Raw genomic sequence first — 23860 nt, 5'->3', positions numbered from 1 at the left:
CCTAATCTAATTTGGGAAGTGGGTTGAGAACAGACCACCAAACTTGAAATGAGAAGTTGTCATGTTCCTCACAGTAAATCTCATACTTCCCGACTTGTGGTTCTATGTTGAGACAGGTGACATATATACACATTTGTCTATTATAATACTTACTTCACCAATTAAAATGTGCGTACAATCTTCAGATTTACTTGAACATCTTAGATTGATATAATGAGGTAGTTTTTCCAAACAAGTTCATATAGATTTCAAATTGACCAGAGACTAATCTTTAATATTGGCCTATTGTCTCTCACTCTTTAATTTCCGATGTAAGGGAAGATCTTAATTAGTCATAGGTTGAGATATTAAGTAACAACTTAATCCTCTCAATTAAATTGTTATTGACAATATTTATCATACAATGGTTTATCTAGTTATATTAGATGATAATAATAATTATTAATGGCTTTTACTCACAAACACTTCTCTCCTGAGGAGATGGTTGTTATCAATCAGAGCGTAGCTGAAGGCCTAAACTACGATCGTATTGCGGCCAAACTCTTAGCAGATTTTGGAAATAGTAAGAATCAATCAATCAATCAATCAACCAATCAATCATCATCATTCAATCAATCAATCAATATATTTGATAAAAATACTAACCAATTATAAATCTCAAATCTAGATCGCACTCCAAGGTCAATCCAGAATAAAGTTGAAAGGGAAAGAGCAGTTATCGAACTGGGCAATGTGAATGCTGGAGGAAGGAGAATGAGAGCACCTGCCAGACAAGCACCTGCAGTGCCCCTACCCGATGCACCTGCTGGACAAGTAGCTGAAGAACCTGAACATGCACATGAACCTGCTCCTGGGCCTGCACATGCACCTGCTCCTGCTCCTGCTCCTGCTCCTGCTCCTGGACCTGAACCTGCTCCTGCACCTGCTCCTGCTCCTGCTCCTGCTCCTGCTCCTGCACCTGCTCCTGCACCTGCTCCTGCACCTGCTCCTGTACCTGCTCCTGCACCTGCACATGAACCTGTGCTCGTACGTATTCCTCGCCAAGCTCGACGTGCCCCCCAACCTGCTCTAGTGATTGATGATGATACCCCTGCGTCACCCCCTCTCAAGTTCAGAAGGAGTGAGGAGAACATATATGATGATTATGATATGGATCCATTGGCAGAGGTCACCCAATCAATTGCCTCTCTCACCATCCACCCCTTCCACCATCTTTCTGGAGTGACTGGTTGCCCTGGTATTGTCAAGATCCATTATTGTTTTCCCTATGCCAACTTTAAGGTGGTCCAAGCTGTCCTTGGTGATAAGAAGGATACTGTAGAGGTGAGCCTGTCAACTAACAATGTTACCAGGGACTGTTGGGAAGGCATAGTTGACCAACATGAGATGGATCATATTGCCATCCCCAAGTCTAACCAACACATACTTGTGATCCCAATTGATCCGAGATACAAGGGCATAAGAGCAGTGACCAAAGACAACCATGGTCGTCGTTGGTGGGGAGTGATAATTGTGGCTGCTTCAAAGTCACTTAACAATGACAAATTGCAAGAGTATTTGCTTGAAAACAAAATTTAATAATAAATAGAATAATTTGAAACAAATGACATCTACCTGGGGTCCACTTTGAAGATATTTTTCGAAAAGTTGAAGGATGTCGACAAGATCTTAACTTTAAAGATTGTCACTTGTCTCGAGACATTGTTATAAGCAACTTATAATACATATACATATAAATAATGTCTTCACATGCATTGACAGTCCTATCTGCTATAATAGGTTGGGCTTACTTTGTATGTTGGTCATTATCATTTTATCCACAAGTAATTCTAAACTATAAAAGGAAGTCGTATGTATTAATATAGTACACGAGTCAATCAATCAATCAATGAACTAACATACATTGATAACAACAACAGAGTAATAGGTTTATCATTTGATTACTTGTTATTTAACATTACAGGTTATATATGTTACTCGATATACAATTGTGTTGTTTACTGGAGTCCTGTCGTCAGAGCTGAGTACCTACATAAGTTTGGTCCACCAATCCCTGTACAACCTAACGACATGTACGTAACTAGAATGCATGTGTTCAATCTCCCTCTCTCAATCACTAACTCATTCAATCAATCAATAGTGCATTCTCACTTCATGCTTTGTTATTGACGATCATAACGATTGGACAGTGTTTGATATATGAACGTCGCGATCAAAAGAACTCGATATATTCAATATTGATAGGTATTGGAATATGGATATCGATCATTATTGTGCTGGGCATAGGTGGTGGAGGAGTAGTCAACTGGCTATGGGTTGTAACATATCTCAGCTACGTCAAGTTGTTCATCACCTTTATCAAGTACGTGCCCCAAGCCTTTATGAACTATAAGAAGAAGAGCACCGATGGTTGGAGCATCGGCAATGTGCTACTGGACTTCTCCGGTGGTATCCTATCACTGTTACAGATGTTATTAGATGCTGTCAATGCAGGTAGGTGCACTCATTCAATCATTCATTCATTCAATCATGGACTAACTCACACAATTCAATCAATCAATCAATCAATCACATTCATTAGACAACTGGAAGGTATTCATTGGTGACCCGGTCAAGTTTGGCCTGTCAATATTTAGCATTGCATTTGATATTGTATTCATGATTCAGCACTATTGCTTGTACAAAGACGCTCATGGTGATGAGGATGGTTATCGTCAGATACAGACACCTCCACAACAGGACGAGATATCAAGACCATTGACAGAGGATGTAGATGTAGATGAAGCAGACGAGATTGGCGGATGAATGAGTGAGTCGATGGTTTCAATAATACAATGGATTCCAGGTTGATTGATTGATTAGGCAATATTTTTATTTATTATTATTAATAAGGGTTGTGCTATGACAATCCCGACAAACTCATTCGGACATTCAAGCCACAGTATTGTCTTAAACTGGAAGATCAATCCCATGTCCACGTCAGTGGTGGACATTCGTACAGAACAGCAGTGACGCCAGTCTGCAGGTCGAATGACAGCAGCCTGTAGAATATATTATTGTAGTCCTCATCTTTGTAGTTGTTGACAAGGTAGAGCATGTTGTTAAGGTAGTACACATATTGATCTTGGAAAGCGCCTTGTCCTTTCCGGATATATCCAACATGAGCGTGTCGATGTTGAAGCGATCCACACGGTTCAACACTGTATCGCCCAGACTGCCACCGACCAGATAGATGTACTTGTCACCATCGTAGCATGTCACTGCTGTTCTGTACGACGTCAAGGTATCAAAAGCGGCAGGCTGTCATTTCGATGGCGTTGACCATATCTATGTCATGACCGGGAGTGAATTCATCCGATATAGATTGACCAACAATGGAGTGACCAAGCTAGCTTGCAAAATTGTGCGTTGACGTCAAACCATGAATGTCTCATTTGTGTTCTTTCACTAAAGTTGTAAAGAGATACATATACATGACAGACAACAACAGGAGTAATAGTAATAATGATGATGAAGATAGATCAATGATATGTCAGATACATAAGAAGAAGGAGAAGTTCATTTGTTGGACTTGTAAGTTGTCGATATGCACTGTTTGTGTGTCCAATCATAATGGTCACAACATGAGTCATGTTGATTACATCAAGGAATGTTTGATGAAGAAGGAGTATCACGGATTGTGGTGCATGCCAAGGTTGGATCATCTCTGGAAGACACTTCAACAGTGCGTTGAGTCATATCAATCGTTGGAGGAGACACAGAAGGAGGTCAGTGATCACTTTGAACAACTGTTCAAACTGTTGATGGCACAGGAACACAAGATCAAGACACCAATCAATGTTCAAATGTCCCACATTCAATCAACAATCAACGACATCATCAATGAGATCAATGATCTCAATCACATCCTCAACATGTCACATCCAGTTGATAGCAACGACAACGAGGATCGGGACGTCCCAAGAGTGATCCAATCGATCCAATCATGTTCAACGATCAATCAGTTCATCAACACATTGTCATCAACTCAATCATTACAACAATCGGACAGTATCAGTGCACTCAGTGACAATGAACTGATGAAGATGATCAAGAATCACAATCATCTCATGGATGATGTGCAGTATGATATGGCTAAACTCAAAGCTCAATTGATCATTACCGACATTATCATGGTGAATGAAATCAAGGAGAAGATTCAATCATGCTTTGATCTCGTTGAGCCTGTCCAACATGTGACCGATCATCCATTCAACCATCACATCATCTCATTGAACGACAATGGATTCTCACTGTTCTCGCTGGAGACATCCAAATGGAGTTCAAGCCACAGTATTGTCTTAAACTGGAAGATCAATCCCATGTCCACGTCAGTTGTGTACGCACGTGGCCATGTATACCTGTTTGGCGGCATCGAATTAACTAGATACACCCGCATCTCACTCGATGACAACAATCAATGTTATGATGCCGAGATCGTTGGTGTCAGTGGTGGACGTTGCATATCGACATGCTACGATGGCGAAAAGTACATCTATCTGGTCGGTGGCAGTCTGGACGATCAGGTGTTGGACCGCGTCGATCGCTTCAACATCGATAGGCTCAAGTTTGATCATGTTGGAATATACCCAAAAGAAGGCGAATGCTACAACAAATACGCGTACTACCATAACAACAAGCTATACCTTGTCAATAACTATGAAGAGGCCAGAGGAATGGTCTTCAAGCTCCTCTCGTTCGACCTGCTGACTGGTGTCACTGAGGTTCTGCACGACAACAAGACATCAAGTTCGGGGGCATGTTGTTTCGATGGCGTTGACAACATCTATGTCAGACCGACGATGAATTCATTCGATATAGGTTGTCGAGCAAGTTGGTGACCAAGATGGCGAAGTGTCCTTGCAGGTATGGTAAGCTGGAGTACGATCCATCATTTGGAATATTCAGCATCTATGGAAAGGGTAGCAACCATCAATACTCAATCAAAGATAACAAGTGGACATTGATCAATGACAATGACCGAAAGATTGAAAGATTCAGTAATCTATGTATGATTTGCGATTGATTGATTGATAGTAATTACGAACAATAAAGTGGTCCAGGCCTCGTTCTTCGCATTCATTCATCAACGTTCGTTTGTTCAATTTGTCAAAGAGATATTTTGAGAGATAGATATTGAATGGCTGACAATAATGATGAAGATAGGTCATTGATATGTCAGAAGCATAAGAAGAAGGAGAAGATCATTTGTTGGACATGCAAGATGTCGATGTGCACTGTTTGTGTGTCCAATCACGGTGGACATGAGATGAGTCATGTTGATCACATCAAGGAATGTTTGATGAAGAATGAGTATGATGGATTGTGGTGCATGCCAAGGTTGAATCATCTCTGGAAGACACTTCAACATCTATTACAAGACGTCCAATGAGTTCACCAGAATCACATTGTCCAGCAAGTTGTTGACCAGACTGGAAAGGTGTCCAATCAAAACTGGAAAGCTGGAATATGATCCTTTATATGGTTTATACAACATATTTGATAATAATTCCGACCATCGATACTCAATCCAAGATCAGTCCCCCGACCACATCAGTGGTGTACGCTCGCGGCCATGTCTACATGTTTGGCGGAGCTCAATCACCGGCGAGATTCACGCGCGTTGCCCTCAGTTACAACAACAACATTCAAACCTATAATGGCGAGATCTATGGCATCGATGGTGGATACGCAATATCTGCTAACTTCGACGGTGGCAAGTACATCTATCTGGTCGGTGGCAGTCTGTACCAAAAGGTGCTTCACCGTGTAGACCGCTTCAACATCGACACGCTCAAGTTCAACCATGTTGGTACCTTCCACCAATCAGGAATAGGGTTTGTAGGCCAATGCGAGAACAAGTACGCGTACTACCTCAACAACAAACTCTACCTGGTCAATCAATATGTTGGGACCAGCGCAATGGAATACAGACTCCTCTCATTCGACGTGAAGACGGGAGCCAGATTGGTTATCCTCGAGAAGTTCTTGAGGCATACATTGACAGGCTGTTGTTTCGATGGCGTGGATAACATCTATTTCAGGATGCATGAGGAATTCATACGAGTATCATTGTCCAGCAAGTTGGAGACCAAACTGGCACCATGTCCAATCAGAAATGGAAAGTTGGAGTATGATTCATCGTTTGGAATATACAGCATCTATGATAATCATAACGACTATCGCTACTCAATCCAAGATAACAAGTGGACATTGATCCTAGAGAATAACCGGTTAAATGATCGAACTAATTCAAGATACTCTGGACATTGTTTGATACTTGATTAAATGATCCATTCATTATGTTTAATTAATCTTTCATTCATTATATCTGCGATAGTTCAGGTCTGGATGTTTGTATACATTGCCAAGGAAGATTCCAGGTTGAAGCATTGTATCAATGAGTGCATTGTCAGTTTTGGATACTTGAATGAAAGTGAAATCAGACAGATCAAGTATATTGGTGACGCAGGTCTTGAGATTGTTGATGAACATCTCCATATGTTTGTCAAAATGTTGATCGTCAGGCTCATAGCAACCAATAAGGATTAGTGTGTCAATCTGTCGACCAAGCAATGGTACGTGACAAAATGTCCGCAAAGACACATGTTGAACTGGACACGAACCATCTTGGAGTAGGTATTCAAGGAAGGGTTGATGATGTGCATCATTATTGCTCTCCAAGCTATTGTGGAATATGAATGTGTGGAGCGATGGTCGTCGTCTCATGAACAGGATGAGCTCCTCATAGAACGTCTTGGCCACGCCCTCATACATTATATCCGCATGGTCATGTCCACAGCTTGGTGAGAAGTCAAAAGTGAGCGATTCGAGGTGCATCAAGAGATCCATGTCTCTAAAGAACATCTTGGCTTGTCCAACTGCATACAATGAGTAGCCAGAGTGGCCAGCGCCACATTCATCGAAGATTGTGAGAGATGTGATGTTGGTGCAACGTCCAAATAGCTCACTTGCCAGCTGACAATCATATTCGTCTTTCTCCCGACAGTAATCACGATAACAGCATATATTTGGATTTAGTAACCTGAGATCCAATGTCTTGATCAGATTGTTGTCGTGTGGAATATGATCAATCAAAGAATAGATAGCTCCTGAATACAGATAATTGATCACCATCGAGTCGATTGAATGTGGGTCCAGTGCATATTGCCTAATGAGAGTTGCCAGCTGTCCTGAACTTGGTTGAGACTTTGGCCACACTTGTTAGTGATTGTAAAAATAGACTTGGCAATGTCCTTCTTGTGATCAAGTGGTTGACTTGATGAATATGACTGTAGTTCTTTCGCTTGTATGCCAGAATTGCTTTCTTCTCTCCTCTTTCTCTCCCTCTCCTCATCGTGGTCATCACCGACCAGTATGATCGAGGTGATGTGTTGAGTGAGATGCAATGAGTACTTGGTGTCGAGATGTTTGGTGACATCATACAATGAATCAATCATTGCAATGTCATCATAGTCTTCGGGTCTAGCGTCAAAGTCGCTGTCATGATCACATTTAGATTGAGAATGGACATTTATTATCAGCTGTGTGTTCAGCGATCTGATCATTGAATGAATTGACCAGCTGACCAATGACAATGACCTAGACCAATTCTTGTCAACATCATCAGATGTGCGCATCAACCTAATGATTGAGCTTATTAGTAATGGGTTGAGCATTGGTGTATCTGTATTTATATCATTAATTTGATCATTAGATTCATTCATTTGAATTCAAGTTTGAGGACAGCCCTCATATCATTCACCATTCTTATAATAAAAAATTAATAATAAATAAACAATGGATACAAATAATGATGACGGGAGATCAATGATATGTAAGAAGCATAATAGGAAGGAGAGGTTCATTTGTTGGACTTGTAAGTTGTCGATGTGCACTGTTTGTGTGTCCAATCACAATGGTCACAACATGAGTCATGTTGATCATATTAAGGAATGTTTGATGAAGAAGGAGTATGATGGATTGTGGTGCATGCCAAGGTTGAATCATCTCTGGAAGACACTTCAACAATGTGTTCAATCATATCAATCATTGGAGGAGACACACAAAGAGGTCAGTGATCACTTTGAACAACTGTTCAAACTGTTGATGGCACAGGAACACAAGATCAAGACACCAATCAATGTTCAAATGTCACACATTCAATCAACTATCAACAACATCATCAATGAGATCAATGATCTCAATCACATCCTCAACATGACACTACCAACAGATAGTAACAATGAGAGCAAAGTCAAAGAGGACCAAGATGTCTCCAAAGTAATTGGATCAATCGAATCATGTTCAACGATCAATCAGTTCATCATCACATTGTCATTAACTCAATCACAACAATCAGACAGTATCAATGCACTCAGTGACAATGAACTGATGACGATGATCAAGAATCACAATCAACTCATGAATGATGTGAAGTATGATATCACTCAATTCAAAGCTAAATCAATGAAAGATGAGATAATCAAGTTGAATGACGCCAAGGATAAGATCAAATCATGTCTTGGTATCATTGAGAAAGTTCAACGACCAGCAGTTCAGCACTCATTCAAACATGACATTATCAATCTGCTGGACAAAGGATACTGTGTATTCTCATTGGACACATTCAAATGGAAGCCGTACCAGAATGTATTCCAGAATGTACTGTCGATGAGGGTGGACAACCCTACACTATCAACTGTTTACGCCCGCGGCCATATCTACCAGTTTGGAGGTGACTTCACACCAACTCGCTACATTCGATTGTCACTGGCTGACAAAAGCTGTTATGATGGCAAAATTGTTGGAGTCAATGGTGGCTACTATATATCATCATGCTTTGATGGTGATAAGTACATCTATCTCGTTGGTGGAATAATGGACTACAAGAGATTGAATCGCGTGGATCGCTTCAACATTGACACTCACCAATTCGAACATGTTTGTCAGCTACAAACTCCACTTGTCAATGATAAAGGTGGCTTGCACTGCCACAAGAACAACAAACTCTACATGGTCAATAAACTGAATGATAGTGGCTACCAAGTCAAGACGTTCGACTTGTTGACACACGCCCAAGTCTTCCTGCTAGAGGTAACTTCTAATGGTAGTCAATATCAAAACGATTGTTTCGATGGCATTGATAACATCTACATCAAGACCTCTAGTGCATTCCATCGGATCACTCTGTCAAGCAAGCAAAAGACCATACTAGCTAAGTGTCCAGCATCAAATAACAATTTATTGTATGACCCAACACTAGGTAGAATCTTCAGCATAGGTGGAAAGAATGACAACTATCAATACTCTGTTCAGAATGACAAGTGGGTATTGATCAAGGACAATGGCAGGATGAAGACTCGAGTGGCCCCATTCTGTTTGCTTAGCAGTTATAATTGAGTATAAATAAAGTCCCGTTCCTTCCCTGGGAAGTTGAGGGAACACCTAAGCAAACAAATGAAACCTATATTTACTATCATTCGAAAGTTTAGTCAGAGATACCAGTCCATCAACATTACAATGGTCAGCTGGAGTATGATCCATCGTATGGAATATACTACCACAACCACATGCTCTACTTGGTCAATGAGTACGAGAGGGTCAGTTCCTATAAGGGCTATAAACTCTTCTCGTTCAACCTGCAGACGGGGGCCACAGTCGTTCTCCTCGACAGCTTCTTGAAGAATACATTGACAGGCAGTTGCTTCGACCGTATTGACAACATCTATTTCAAGATGCCCGATGAATTCATCCGTGTATCATTGACAATCAAGTTGGTTACCAAGTTGGAAAAATGTCCAGAAATGGAAAGCTGGAGTATGATCCAACATTTGGAATATACAGCATCTTTGGAAATGAAAACTATCGATACTCAATCCAAGATAACAAGTGGACATTTATCAAAGACATTGACCAACAAGATAGAACCAATTCAAAATTCTCATCTCAATGTTTGATTCTAGATTAAACCATCCACAATACATTCAATCATTCAATCAATCAAGTCATTAATAATTATTTTAATTGAAATGACATCTTGTGGAAACACTAAATATAGTAATATTAATTGTATTAATAATTATTTGAATCATAGGGTAATTTTTATTAACTATTTAAAAATTCGCGCCAAATTTCAAATTTATTGAGTTTAACGGAATTTGAATAGTGATGATTTTGGAGGGAACTCAATTTAGGTGATGAGGTAGGGGGTGTGAAGTTGGACTTCCCTCCTTTCTCTCTCTCTCCATCCATCGATCCAACCAACCAACCAACATTTATTACTTCATTATTATACTTTACAAATACATACATAACAAAGTAATACTTCTTCACACATACAAACAACATTGAATGTATATATAACTATCGCCTTGTCAACGTTAAGAAGTTTATAAACAACAACAATAATAATAATAGTCAACTACAGTCAGACTGATAGCAACAACAGCAGCAGGGTTCATATTTAAGTATATATCTCCTAGTTTAGTTTATCATCAGCATTAGCATCAGCATCATCTCTTCTTCACATCTTTATATAATATATTTAATAATAGATTATATACTTTAATTCATTTACCCTATTCAATCAATTCAATCATATCAATCAATAATATAACAACAATAACAACAAAACAATGACAACTACAGTAGTACAATCTTCCGTACCATTCATTGAGATCATCAATGCATCAAAGGCAAAGAATGCTAGAATACCATTGAAGCCAGACCAAGGTGAAAAGTTCACCTTTGGAAGGTATGTAGTATACATCACATGATCACTTCATTCATTCATACATATACTAACTCAATCAATCAATCAATCAAACATATACATATAGACTCTATGAGAATGACATTAGAATACACAAGCCAGGTGTATCAGATTTACATACGTCCATCACTCAGGACAGCAAAGGAAATGTGAGTGTCGCCGCGACATTCAATCAATCAATCATCCTTCCAATCAGTCCCTTACTAACATGTTCAATTCAATTGAACAATACCATAGGTCATCTTGAAGAATGAGAGCCAGACCAATGGTACCTACTTGAACAAGGTCAATGTTGTCAAGCCAACCAAACTGAAGGATGGCGACATCATCACCATCTCTGGATCAGACTTCCGTTTCAACACCTCCAACTTGAGCTCAACACCAAAGACTCCAAAGCTCTCCAAGCTACCAATGAGCGAGAGGGTATGTTCATTCAATCACTCAATCAGAACGGTCTGTTACACTCATACTAACATCATCATCATTGTTAACGACAAAATAGAAGAAGATTCCCTTGCAGTCTCTGGAGAACTTGATGGACACAAGCTCAACGTCCTCTACTACATCATCCAAGGGCAGCGTGAAGCCACCCTCGACCGTTGCCAAGATCAACGTGTCCAAGGACGCCCAGCTCAAGAAGCAACCAATCAAGATGCAACCCATCGTAGACACAAGTGTCGCTGACGTCACTGCCAACGACATTGACAATGAGGACAGCCAGATGAACGATGAGAACAACGAGAATGACATCTCGTTGGCCGCCACCGATGACACATCCTTCATCTCATCGTCTTCTCGTGCCGCCACTTCTGTCAGCAGCACACCAAACAACACTAGCCGACTGTCGGTCGGCTCGTCCAACGCCACTGGCAACAGCTCATACTTGATGACGCCACAGACACCCAGCTCGGTGTCGTCGCCACCCAGCACACCCTACTCTGCCTACTCCAACAACAACAACACATCGGTTATGTCGGCTGCTGGCATGTTCAACACTCCAATGAGCGTGAACAACAACGTCGTCAAGAAGCAGGTGCAGATCAATGCACTGACTCCCTCGTCCAAGCCTCTGCGTGGCATTCTCAAGACGCCACACCCCAAGATGGCCATCGAGATGACACCCGACACCCCAGTGCAGAGACCATCGCTCAACACTACATCCATCCCAATGCAGTTGCTGCCCAAGGCAACGCCAGTCAAGACATTGGCGACTCCACCATCGACCCCCGCCACCCTTGGCAAGACACCAATGTCCTCCAAGAAGCTGACCATCGCAAGGTCACCAATGAACCAGACTCTCGAGTTTGACAAGGCCGAGGCCATCATCAATGAGGCCGAGTTCGAGGCCGAGCCCGATGTCGAGGTCGAGCCAGAGGAGCATGTCGAGGAGGAGCAGAACTTTGAGCACCTCCACGAGCAGATGGAGGAGGAGGCCGAGGTTGAGGCCGATGCTGAGGAGCAGGTCGCTGCTTCCAAGTCCAAGAAGAAGGCCAACAAGAAGAAGCCCGCCAAGAAGCCATTGGTCATCGTGCCACGTCACACTCCAGACGAGAAGAACCTCAACAAGCCCAACCTGTTTGTCCGTGGCGCTCACCTCGAGTCTCCCATGGCCACTCCAATCCAGAAGCAGTCAAAGACTGTTGCCGGCGAGAAGCGCACAGTCCGCCAGCAGATCGCCCAGGAGGACACTGACCACGTCATGTTTGACGACACCTTTGCCACTGACGCCTCAACAATGTTCACTCCAGCTCGTCGCGCCAGCATGCTGCAAACACCCAAGTCTGGCAAGTCTGTTGCCACCCCAACCTCTGTGTCCAGATTATCATCAACCTTCCTCACTCCATCGGTCGTTACCACCGCCACCGCCACACCCAAGTCTGCCACTCCAGTCAACTTGTTCAACTCGCTGTCCAGCAGCGTGTTTGCAACTCCAAAGAGTGCCGCCAAGTCCGACGTCAATGAAGAGGTCGAGTTGGAGGAGCAAGACGATGCTGAGGACGAGATCGAGGTCGAAGTCGAGGAGATGGGCGAGGACCAAGACCTCGAAACCGACGAGGTCGAGGAGGATCTTGAAGAGGCTCAAGAAGACGATGAAGCCGCCGATCAAGATGACCAAGTCGACGCTGAAGAGGATGAGGCTGAGCTGGCTGTTGAAGCCGCTGACCAAGACGATCAAGTCGAGGAAGACGATGAGGAGCTAGCCCTCGAGGAAGAGGAGGACGTTGAGGCCGCCGATCAAGAGGACCAAGTCGATGAAGACGAGGCCGAGCTTGCTACCGAAGAAGACCAAGAGGACGCTGAGGCCGCCGATCAAGAGCAGGAGTTTGCCGTCGAAGACCAAGAGGACGCCGAAGTTGCCGATCAAGACGACCAAGTCGACGATGATGAGGCCGAGTTTGCCGTTGAGGAGGATGAGGTTGCTGAAGCCGATGACCAAGACGAGCAAGTCGACGCCGAAGAAGACGAGGCCGAGCTGGCTGTTGAGGAAGATGAGCTGGCCGCCGAAGAAGCTGAAGCCGCTGACCAAGACGATCAAGTCGAGGAAGAGGAGGTGGACACTGAAGCAGCCGACCAAGACCAACTCGATGCCGAAGACGAGGACGAGATGATTGATGAGGAGGACGCCGAAGTCGCCGATCAAGAACAACTCGAGGAGGATGCTGAAGCCGAGCTCGCCGTCGAGGAGGAGGACACTGATGCCGTCAACCAACTGATCGAGGAAGACGAGGAGGATGCTGAAGTCGCCGACCAAGACGATCAAGTTGAGGAGGAGGACGATGAAGCCCTAACCGCCGACGAGGAACTTGTTGAGCAAGACGACGAGCAAGATGAAGTCGAACAAGCAGAAGTCGAGCAAGACGAGGAGCTCCAGGCCGAGGAAGACGAGCTTGCCCTCGAAGAACAAGAGGACGCTGACGAGCTTGCCGAAGATGATGTCGACCAAGACGATCAAGTCGAGGAGGAGGAGGAGGAGGAGGACGCCGAAGCCCTTGAATCTGATGAAGAACAAGAAAAGAATGCTCTCGCCGCTGAGGCTGATGTCGAGGATGCCGAACAAGAGGAGGCCATGGACGACCAGGAGGCTGAGGCCGACGAGTTGATGCAGCAAGATGAGGAGACTGCTCAAGAGTTCGAGGAGGAGGATGAGCTCATCGAGGAGGAGGAGGAGGAGGAAGTCGAAGGTGATGAGGATATTGCCGAGGACTATGAAATGGTCGACGAGGAACAAGTCCAATACGATGTCCCTCAAACACCAGACAAGTTCTCCACTCCCTCCAAGTCACAAACTCCAGCCAAGGCTCAAACCCCAGCCAAGGTGCAGACTCCAGCCAAGGTGCAGACCCCAGCCAAGGCACAGACCCCAGCCAAGGTACAGACCCCAGCCAAGGTACAGACCCCAGCTAAGGCACAGACTCCAGCCAAGACCCCTGTCAAGACTCCAGTCAAGGAGCAGACTCCAACCAAGGTCCAGACTCCAGCCAAGACCCCTGTCAAGACTCAGACTCCAGTCAAGGTCCAGACCCCAGTGATGTCAACACCTGATAGGACTATGACTCCTGCCAAGTCACCTGCTCCATCTCACAAGAAGAGAAAGAATGTGGAGGAGGATGAGACCATCCAAGATCAGGTCGTCACCAAGAAGACAAAGAAGTCTAAGAAGGTGGTCGAGCCTGAGGTTGAGGAGCAGGTCGAGGAGCAAGAGGAGGTTGTCATTGAACCACCTAAGTCCAGGAAGTCTACCACTACCAAGAAGTCCAAAAAGGTGGTCGAGCCCGAGCCAGAGCCTGAGGTCGAGGAGGAGGTCGAGGAGCCAATCGTAGAGGTCAAGTCAAAGGCCAGAAAGTCTTTAAGATCTAAGAAGGCTGTTGTCGAGCCAGAGCCAGAGCCTGAGGAGGAGCAAGAGACTGTACAGGAGGAGGAAGAGGAGGTTGTCGTACCAACCTCCAAGTCCAGGAAGTCAACTGCCACCAAGAAGTCCAAGAAGGTGGTCGAGCCCGAGCCAGAGCCTGAGTTGGAAGAGGAGGTTGAGGAGCCAATCGTAGAGGTAACCAAACCAAGAAAGTCCTTATCCAGAAGATCAAAGAAGGCTGTTGTTGAGCCAGAGCCAGAGCCTGAGGTGGAAGAGCAAGAGACTGTTGAGGAGGAGGTTGCCGTATCCAAGTCCAGGAAGTCCACAGCTACCAAGAAGTCAAAGAAGATGGTCGAGCCAGAACCAGAGGTGGAAGAGGAGGTAGTTGAGCCAGAGCCTGTCATAGAGGCAAAGGGCAGGAAGTCCACCACCACMAAGAAGTCCAAGAAGGTKGYCGAGCCMGAGCCAGAGCCTGAGGTGGAGGTRGAGGAGGTTGAGCCCGAGACCAAGAAACGCTCCAAGAAGTCCACTTCACTCAAGAGATCGAAGCGCGATGAAGAGGAGGAGTCCGAGGTTGTTGAGACAAAGTCATCAAGGTCGTCCAAGAAGGCCAGAACTGTCGAGCCAGAAGTGGTGGTGCCAACCAAGTCTACCAAGACCAAGGCCAAGAGAACAGTAGAGGTCGTGGCTGAGCCCGAACCTGAAGTAGAAGTGGCAACCAAAGCCAAGGCTACTAGGTCCAAGGCTTCCAGGAAGACAGTAGAGGAGGTCGCCCCAGAGCCAGAGGTCAAGCCAACCAAGAGCTCAAAGTCATCCAAGTCAAAGAAGATTGTGGAAGAGGAGGAGCAGGAGGAGGTCATCGAGAAGACCACCAAGTCGACCAAGTCTGCCAAGTCTTCAAAGTCAAAGGTAGTTGAGATGGACGAACAGGATGAAGTCGAGGAAGACAAGCCAAAGAAGAAGTCATCATCAAAGAAGACCGCCAGCAAGAGCAAGGTAGCCCATGTCGAGGAAGTCGAGGAGGAGGAGATGGTCGAGGATGTGAAGCCAAGGAAATCAAAGGCAAGCATCAGCAGATACGACGCCGAGATTCTCAAGTCAGTCAGCTCGAGGACCAGAAGGGCCAAGGAGGCAGAGGAGGCCGAGGAGGAGATTGCTTCAAAGAAGTCCACCCGCAAGACCAGGACCAAGTAGTCATTCATCTCGATCAATATATTTACAACAATGTACAATCAATAATTTAAACAAACAAATGAACAATCTTTAAAATGATGGTTATCATTCCATAACAAATAGTCGGTCTTGATTTAATCAAATCCATGCCAAACTTGAATTACTTTATTATTCATCAATCAACCTTTCTAATCTCGTATTAAACATAAAGGGGCTGAGCGACTCTTCATCCTATCATTGTCCTTGATCAATGTCCACTTGTTATCTTGAATTGAGTACCGATAGTTGTCGTTCTTTCCAAATGAACTTCTCCTTCTTCTTATGCCTCTGACATATCATTGACCAATCTTCATCATTGTCATTATTAGTGTTGTTGTCTGACATCATTTCTATCTTATAACTGAATAAATGGCTGAAGTTTAATGGCAAGATCATTTCTTATTTTGTGACTCTATCTTTTGAAAATAATGAAAGGTTGAATATCAAACTCGTTAAAGAAGCACTTTTACAGGCCGTTGAGATCAACTTATAACATTTGATTTGAATATCAATCGTAATTATTCCATCATATATCTCTTGTCTATGTATCTCTGTATCATTTACACCAGCGATTGATGAACATGATCTAGTTGCATTCAAACTTGTCTCAAATTCCTGACGCATTGAGTTACATTCAAACATTTTCGGGATAATGTATATTAGATGACATAAAATTATGCTTACTACTACTCTGAACAATAACTTTGACATCTTATGATATTAATAACGTAATTAATTTACTTGATTGAGTGTCAGTGACAGTTGATGATGATCATGTTTTTATGATTGTTAACGTACGTATGTTTGATTGATTGATTGATTGGTTGATTAACTAACTGATTGTCAGTGTAAGTGAGGGAAGGTCACTCAAACATGCAAGGTCCACCACCCCAGGCACCAAGGTGAAGATCATTTATGGGTTTCAAAAGTGGACCTAATACTCCAGTCAGTCTCCAACTATATGGACAACTAATAAAACATATGAATGTTTTTGTCCAACAATAGAAATAACAACCACTTATGTCTCTTGCCCCATGAGTTCCTGTGTCTTGTTTTAACATGATGATCATATTCTTTGTCGTCGTCATTATATTATCTTCTATACATGTCGTATCTATGCTTTATTGAGTATGAGTATGAGTTGCGTTGCTTTGTGGTCTGGTAAAACACATATGAATTAACAGTGGAATCATAATGAGCAAACAGAGATATTCAAAGGGCTCTATGGCCATCTTATAACAATCTACTTTCATACTATAAGAAACGGCCATATCATTTATATGTCGCCGTTCTCTTTCTATATCTTCTATACTTGCGAATGATGTACATGATCTAGTTTCTTTCAAACTATTAATCTCCCCAGCCGATGAGTAACAATCGATCACTTTCGGGACACTGTACGCTAGATAACATATAAATATGAACAAGATTGTGTTCACTGTCTTTGACATATATCATGTATTGATGGCTTATCTTGATTGAGCATCAGTGAGTTGATCTTTATATTGATGATGATCATTGTTCGTACGAACCTATTATATATGTTTGATTGATTAGTTTGTAAATGAGGGAAAGACTCTGGAACTTGCTTGAATTTGGGTAAAGAAGACGACGATTTGAAAGTATGAATGGATGGGCATTTATGGTTCAACAACAAAGCACAATTACTAATGTATTAAACATAAAGGCTTTGAACGACTCTTCATCATATCATTGTCCTTGATCAATGTCCATTTGTTATCTTGAATTGAATAAAGATGATTTTGTTCTTTCCACCAATGCTGAAGATGACACCATCAGCTGTTGCATCATACATTAAGTTGCCAAATGATGGACACTGCTCAAGCACGGTCACCAGTTTGCTTGACAGTGTGACTCGATGGAATTCATTGGTCTTTACAAAGAAGTTGTCAATGCCATCGAAACATGCGCTTTCAATGTATTCAGTGCATTTTATCTCCATCAGTATTTCATTGGTTCGGGTCAACAAGTCGAACGTCTTGATTCTGTAACCAATACAAGTAACATTGTTACCATCAACCATCGATTCAACCAGGTAGAGTTTGTTGTTGTGGTGGTGCAAACCATCGGTAAATGGTGTTAGTAACTCGCCAACATGCTCGAATTGGAGAGTGTCAATGTTGAAGCGATCCACGCTTTTCTGTCTCTTTATGTCGCCGAGTCCACCAACGAGATAGATATACTTGTCACCATCGAAGCATGTTGATATATAGGAGCCACCACTGACTCCAACAATGTTGGCATCATGACACTTATTATCGGCAAGTGAGATACGAGTGTATCGTTTTGGTGAGGTGTGACCTCCAAACTGGTAGATGTGGCCACGAATGTAAACTGTTGCTGTTGAACTATGGTCCACCTTCCTAGGCAATACATTCCTGTGCGATGTCCATTTGAATGTGTCCAATGAGAGTACAGAGTATCCATTGTCAATCATATTGATGATGTGATTGTTGAATTGGTGTTGAACTGCTGGTTGTTGAACTTGTTCAATCAGACCAAGACATGATTTGATCTTATTCTTGGTGTCATTCAACTTGATCATCTCATTCTTCATTGATTGTGTTTGGAGGTGAGTGGGAGTTTGGTGAGATCATACTGCACATCATTCATGAGTTGATTGTGATTCTTTATCATCATCATCAGTTCATTGTCGTTGATTGTGTCTGTATCTTTGTCTGATTGTTGTGATTGAATTGATGACAATGTGTTGATGAACTGATTGATCGTTGAGCATGATTTGATTGATCCAATCACTTCAGATACATCCTGGTCATCGTTAACTTTGTTGTTGTTGTTATCAATTGGATGTGACATGTTGAGGATGTGATTGACATCGCTGATCTCATTGATGATGTTGTTGATAGTGATTGAATGTGTGACATTTGAACATTGATTGGTATCTTGATCTTGTGTTCCTGTGCCATCAACAGTTTGAACAGTTGTTCAAAGTGATCACTGACCTCTTTGTGTGTCTCCTCCAATGATTGATATGACTCAACACACTGCTGAAGTGTCCTCCAGAGATGATTCAACCTTGGCATGCACCACAATCCATCATATTCCTTCTTCATCAAACACTTCTTGATGTGATCAACATGACTCATCTCATGTCCACTGTGATCGGACACACAAACAGTGCACATCGTCAACTTGCATGTCCAACAAATGACCTTCTCCTTCTTCTTATGCTTCTGACATATCATTGATCTATTAACATTATTATTATTATTATTAATATTGTTGTTGATGTCTGACATCATCACCTATGTATGTATATTTATCTCTGTCTATGTTATTACAACATTGAATGAATTTGAATGAACGAACGAATGTTAATGAGTGTGTGAGTCTTCACGTCGTTGAGTGAACATCATTTTAGTACAGTGCTTTATTGAGTTTGAGCTTGAGGGGCGTTTCTTTGTTGTGCGTATTGAATAAACAAAGCAAGGCCAAGGATCTTAATGAGACTTAACAAGGGCTCATTGGACATTTTGTGACACTTCATTCGAAGATTAAACGTAAGGATACTATCATGTATCTCTTGTTTTAGTATCTCATCTTTATCCTCTGTGACACCAGCAATTGATGTACATAATCTTGTTACATTCAAACGATCCTTAGATTCCTTTAGCATGGAGTCACATTCATTCGCTATCGGGATAATGAACATTAGATAACATAGAAATATGGTTGCTATTACTGTGTACAATAACTTTGACATAATATAATATATAAAATACTTTATAATAGATTGGATTGAGTCAGTGAGTGTATATATTGATAATGTAATAATGATTGTTATATAACGTACATGTTTGATTGATTGATTGATTAATAGTCAATGTAATTGAGGGAATGAACTTCAAACATTCAAGGTCCACGACAACCCCAGGCATTTTTGTGAAGCTAATTTTTGGGTTCCAATCCCGGGATTTTAACTGAGGCTCTTCATCTCAATGTCCAGACACGAGTCTACATGTGGATAATGTTAATCGAATGAATCAATAGCCTATGTCTCTTGAGCCAGTCAGTTCCTGTCTCATCTTCTATTGAGTATCTGTGCTTTATTGAGTGGCGATTCTTTGTGATCCGACATAAATAAAAAATGTTGGAACGAATATGAGCGAACAAAGATATTGAAAGGAATCTATGATCAGCATATTACATTGAGCTTTCATATCATATGAAGCGACCATATCATTTATATCTCGTCTTTCACTTTGAATGTCTTTTATGCTTGCGAATGATGAACATGTTCTTGTTTCATTTGATCTATTAATCTCCCTAACCGATGAGTAGCAATCGGTCACTTTCGGGACAATGTACGCTAGATATAAACATAAAAGATAGGCTGATAATGTCAATACTAACCTAGTAGTCATATCAAGATTATCTAGTCTATTGCTATATTCTTGATTGAGTGTAAGTGAGTTGATCTATAAATTGATGATAATGAATGATGATGATCATAATGCTATCATCGTACGCACCTTATAAATATAAATGTAATAATGATATTCTTTTTTGATTGATTGTAAATGGGAAGGACCCTGGGAACTGATGAATGTGGGTGATGATGATCTGATTGTATTGATGGATAGTTGGGCATTTATCGTTAAATTATTACAAACTTTTAATATTAATTATTAATAATTGATTTAGTCAGTGAGTGTATCTTTGTATCAATCATGATGATTAATTATATTTGAAGGTATGTATGGGTTGGCAACTTATGGTTCAACAACAAAGCCACTCACTATAACTGACTAATCACGTATCAAAAAGAAAGGTCTTAGGCGACTCCTTATCCTATCATTGTCATTGATCAATGTCCACTTGTTAGCTTGAATTGAATATTGATAATTGTCATTCTTTCCACCAATGCTGAAGATGACACCAAGTGTTCCATCATACATAATTATGCCATTTGTATATACTGGACACTGCTCAAGGACAGTCATCTGCTTGCTGGACAGTGTGACTTGTCGGAATGAATCACTGGTCTTGATGAATATGTTGTCAATGCCATCGAAACATGCGCCCTGAACATAATCTAGGCCTTTTATCTCAATCAGGATATCATTGGTGCGGGTCAACTAAGTCGAACGTCTTGATTCTGTAACCATAATATCTGAAATTGATTTCATCCAACATCGATTCAACAATGTAGAGCTTGTTGTTGTGGTGGTGCACGCTTCCATATCCTTCGTTAAATGGTAACTGTAACTTGCCAAATTGCTCGAATTGGAGAGTGTCAATGTTGAAGCGATCCACAAGAGTCGTGCCTTTGGTTCCACCGACGAGATAGATATACTTGTCACCATCGAAGCATAATGATATATCGGAGCCGCCACTGACTCCAACTATGTCTGCTTCATAACTGCTATTATCGGCAAGTGAGATTCGAGAATCGTGTTGGTGACGAGCTACCTCCAAACTGGTAGATGTGACCACGAGCGTAAACACATTCTGTTGAGAAATGGTCCACCCTCCTTGGCAATACCTTCTTGTGCGTTGTCCATTTGAATGTGTCCAGTGAGAGCAATGAGAATCCATCGTCAATCATATTGATGTGATTGTTGAACGGGTGTTGAACTGCTGGTTGTTGAACTTGTTCAATGAGACCAAGACATGATTTGATCTTATTCTTGGTGTCATTCAACTTGATCATCTCATTCTTCATTGATTGTGTTTGGAGTTTGGTGAGATCATACTGCACGTCATTCATGTGTTGGTTGTGATTCTTGATCATCATCATCAGTTCATTGTCATTGATTGCGTCTGTATCCTTCTCTGATTGTTGTGATTGAGTTGATGACAATTTGCTGATGAACTGATTGATCGTTGAACATGATAGGATTGATCCAATCACTTCAGATACATCATGAACCATGTTGGCTTGGTTGCTGTTGCTATCTGTTTGATGTGACATGTTGAGGATGTGATTGAGATCATTGATCTCATCGATGATGTTGTTATTTGTTGATTGAATGTGTGACATTTGAACATTGATTGGTGTCTTGATCTTGTGCTCCTGTGCCATCAACAGTTTGAACAGTTGCTCAAAGTGATCACTCACCTCCTTGTGTGTCTGTTCCAATGATTGATACGACTCAACGCACTGTTGAAGTGTCTTCCAGAGATGATTCAACCTTGGCATGCACCACAATCCATCATACTCCTTCTTCATCAAACACTCCTTGATGTGATCAACATGACTCATATCATGACCTCTCTGATTAGACATACTCACAGTGCACATCGACATCTTGCAAGTCCAACAAATGACCTTCTCCTTCTTCTTATGCTTCTCACACATCATTGATATCACTTCATCATTATCATCATCATTATTATTATTATTATTGTTGTTGTTGTTGTCTGACATCATGATCTAACATATATACATTATGTATCTGTCTCTCTTTATCTCTGTTATCGACTTGAAGCAACTGTTTCTTTTGGTGTATTTGATAGATTCTGAATGTTACATGCTAATGGGTGTTGGCAAACCTATTGATGATAAGCATCTTAAGCTCATTCCAAGAATCGACCGTACCACCAATACGCATCTGGCACAGGTACTTGTAGTTAATGACAGCTGCGGCGAATTGGAGAAGGGACTTGTGTGGTACGATGATCTCCACCAACTGGATCCAAGTAACAACACTGCCATCGTCTGGATTAAACTTGTGAAGGCCAGAGGACTTCCCATGCTCCTTGAACCAATAGTGAAACTCTGCTGCAGGTCTACTTTCGACGTCACGCTTGTATGCCTCGGCAGGCGTGCAAACAAATAAGAGCGTCAAGCTAGCCAACTTTGCGACGTACTTTTGGCAGTGCTCTCTGACATCATCCACAAGTTGAAGATACTGAACTACCTCAGCCCTGCGTATATACTTCATCTTCTTGGAAACATCGTCGGAGTCAATGATTCGGGGCACCAAAGTGGAGGTATGAGTTACACCAACACGCCACTTGATAGGCGAAACCCCGTCGTCAACCATGTTATAGATCGGCTTCAAGCTACTCCCATTATATTTTGAGGTTGTTGGTATATTTGATCGATTCTGAATGGCAGTGGCTGATTGATTCCATTTCTTATGTTTCCTTTGTGTTGACCACTTTATTGGAGTCGAGGCCTTCCCTGTTGGCGTGGAAGACTTTCTTTTTTGTACATGGAGAGTCTTTTGTAAGTTATTGTTTCTCCTCAATTCCATGATTATATATATCTCTATTGCTATATCTATTTGTGTAATGGTATGGAAGGTTCGACAGGTCCTAAGTCATTGTGTCATCATTTGTTGAATATATGTGTTTAAACTGACAGTGTTGTTGAATCCATCCAAACTCGGATGTTGATTGGTTGTTCGTGATGATCGAGAGTGTGAGCGAATGGTAACTTACACCCACCTGAGGTATTCGGAATTTCAGGGGGTAATTTCTCTGTGGGGATATTTGTGCGTGAATGATGAAGGTTACAGGTCTGAGATAGTTGTAGACGTGATTCATTTAATTAATTTCCCAAATTATTAAACAAACAGATAATATTGTTGTTCTATAGATCATATACTATCTAATCATATATAATATATCTTATACAAATATAATTATACGATCATTTTGATATCATCTACATGTACTATTATTACGAGCATTTTTAAGACATGTCAGGCGTACCTCTTAGAAATACTCCAACCAGGATACAGAAAAAGGACTATAAAGAGAGAATGGAGGAAGTCTTTAAGGAATTGCACGAGGATAATACAATACAACATAAACAGTTGGCACTAAAGTATGATGTCAGGCCAAGCGATATATCCAAGGCATTGGCCAACAATGGCATCCCATCTACCAAGCGACTATTTGTTGTGTTGCAAGAGGTTTTTCTTGTCAAGGAGATAGAGATGTCGTTTTATCATTACAAGCCAATGGCAAAGAGACAGGTGTTGACTGGAGTT

The 23860-nt window shown here is 41.9% G+C and overlaps 9 protein-coding genes across 9 annotated transcripts; 5 read left to right on the top strand and 4 right to left on the bottom strand.

Moving 5' to 3' along the window:
* Positions 1 to 1739: 1739 nt before the first annotated feature.
* On the top strand, positions 1740 to 2805 carry SAMD00019534_056540 (hypothetical protein; the record flags this gene model as incomplete). The annotated part of the gene is made up of 4 exons (XM_012899145.1): positions 1740 to 1849; positions 1920 to 2072; positions 2141 to 2493; positions 2582 to 2805. The coding sequence occupies 4 exons, from the start codon at positions 1740 to 1742 to the stop codon at positions 2803 to 2805; spliced, it is 840 nt and encodes a 279-aa protein (XP_012754599.1).
* An 851-nt stretch (positions 2806 to 3656) lies between these two features.
* Positions 3657 to 4880, top strand: SAMD00019534_056530 (hypothetical protein; the record flags this gene model as incomplete). The annotated part of the gene is made up of 1 exon (XM_012899144.1): positions 3657 to 4880. The coding sequence occupies one exon, from the start codon at positions 3657 to 3659 to the stop codon at positions 4878 to 4880; it is 1224 nt and encodes a 407-aa protein (XP_012754598.1).
* A 742-nt stretch (positions 4881 to 5622) lies between these two features.
* SAMD00019534_056520 (hypothetical protein) lies at positions 5623 to 6327 on the top strand (the record flags this gene model as incomplete). Its single annotated transcript, XM_012899143.1, has 1 exon — positions 5623 to 6327. One exon carries the CDS (start codon positions 5623 to 5625, stop codon positions 6325 to 6327), a length of 705 nt encoding a protein of 234 aa, XP_012754597.1.
* Positions 6328 to 6357: 30 nt separating this feature from the next.
* On the bottom strand, positions 6358 to 6891 carry SAMD00019534_056510 (hypothetical protein; the record flags this gene model as incomplete). The annotated part of the gene is made up of 1 exon (XM_012899142.1): positions 6358 to 6891. One exon carries the CDS (start codon positions 6889 to 6891, stop codon positions 6358 to 6360), a length of 534 nt encoding a protein of 177 aa, XP_012754596.1.
* A 1617-nt stretch (positions 6892 to 8508) lies between these two features.
* On the top strand, positions 8509 to 9441 carry SAMD00019534_056500 (hypothetical protein; the record flags this gene model as incomplete). The annotated part of the gene is made up of 1 exon (XM_012899141.1): positions 8509 to 9441. One exon carries the CDS (start codon positions 8509 to 8511, stop codon positions 9439 to 9441), a length of 933 nt encoding a protein of 310 aa, XP_012754595.1.
* A 1235-nt stretch (positions 9442 to 10676) lies between these two features.
* On the top strand, positions 10677 to 15857 carry SAMD00019534_056490 (hypothetical protein; the record flags this gene model as incomplete). Its single annotated transcript, XM_012899140.1, has 5 exons — positions 10677 to 10795; positions 10881 to 10962; positions 11051 to 11236; positions 11316 to 15044; positions 15204 to 15857. The coding sequence occupies 5 exons, from the start codon at positions 10677 to 10679 to the stop codon at positions 15855 to 15857; spliced, it is 4770 nt and encodes a 1589-aa protein (XP_012754594.1).
* A 1741-nt stretch (positions 15858 to 17598) lies between these two features.
* SAMD00019534_056480 (hypothetical protein) lies at positions 17599 to 18453 on the bottom strand (the record flags this gene model as incomplete). Its single annotated transcript, XM_012899139.1, has 1 exon — positions 17599 to 18453. The coding sequence occupies one exon, from the start codon at positions 18451 to 18453 to the stop codon at positions 17599 to 17601; it is 855 nt and encodes a 284-aa protein (XP_012754593.1).
* A 2832-nt stretch (positions 18454 to 21285) lies between these two features.
* On the bottom strand, positions 21286 to 22287 carry SAMD00019534_056470 (hypothetical protein; the record flags this gene model as incomplete). Its single annotated transcript, XM_012899138.1, has 1 exon — positions 21286 to 22287. One exon carries the CDS (start codon positions 22285 to 22287, stop codon positions 21286 to 21288), a length of 1002 nt encoding a protein of 333 aa, XP_012754592.1.
* Positions 22288 to 22393: 106 nt separating this feature from the next.
* SAMD00019534_056460 (hypothetical protein) lies at positions 22394 to 22906 on the bottom strand (the record flags this gene model as incomplete). Its single annotated transcript, XM_012899137.1, has 1 exon — positions 22394 to 22906. One exon carries the CDS (start codon positions 22904 to 22906, stop codon positions 22394 to 22396), a length of 513 nt encoding a protein of 170 aa, XP_012754591.1.
* Positions 22907 to 23860: the final 954 nt, after the last annotated feature.

The sequence above is a fragment of the Acytostelium subglobosum genome (genome assembly GCF_000787575.1).
Source record: "Acytostelium subglobosum LB1 DNA, scaffold: scaffold10, whole genome shotgun sequence".
Classification (NCBI taxonomy): Eukaryota; Evosea; class Eumycetozoa; order Acytosteliales; family Acytosteliaceae; genus Acytostelium; species Acytostelium subglobosum.
The sequence above is the reverse complement of the archived record's forward strand: the minus strand, read 5'-3'. Positions and strand labels throughout refer to the sequence as shown.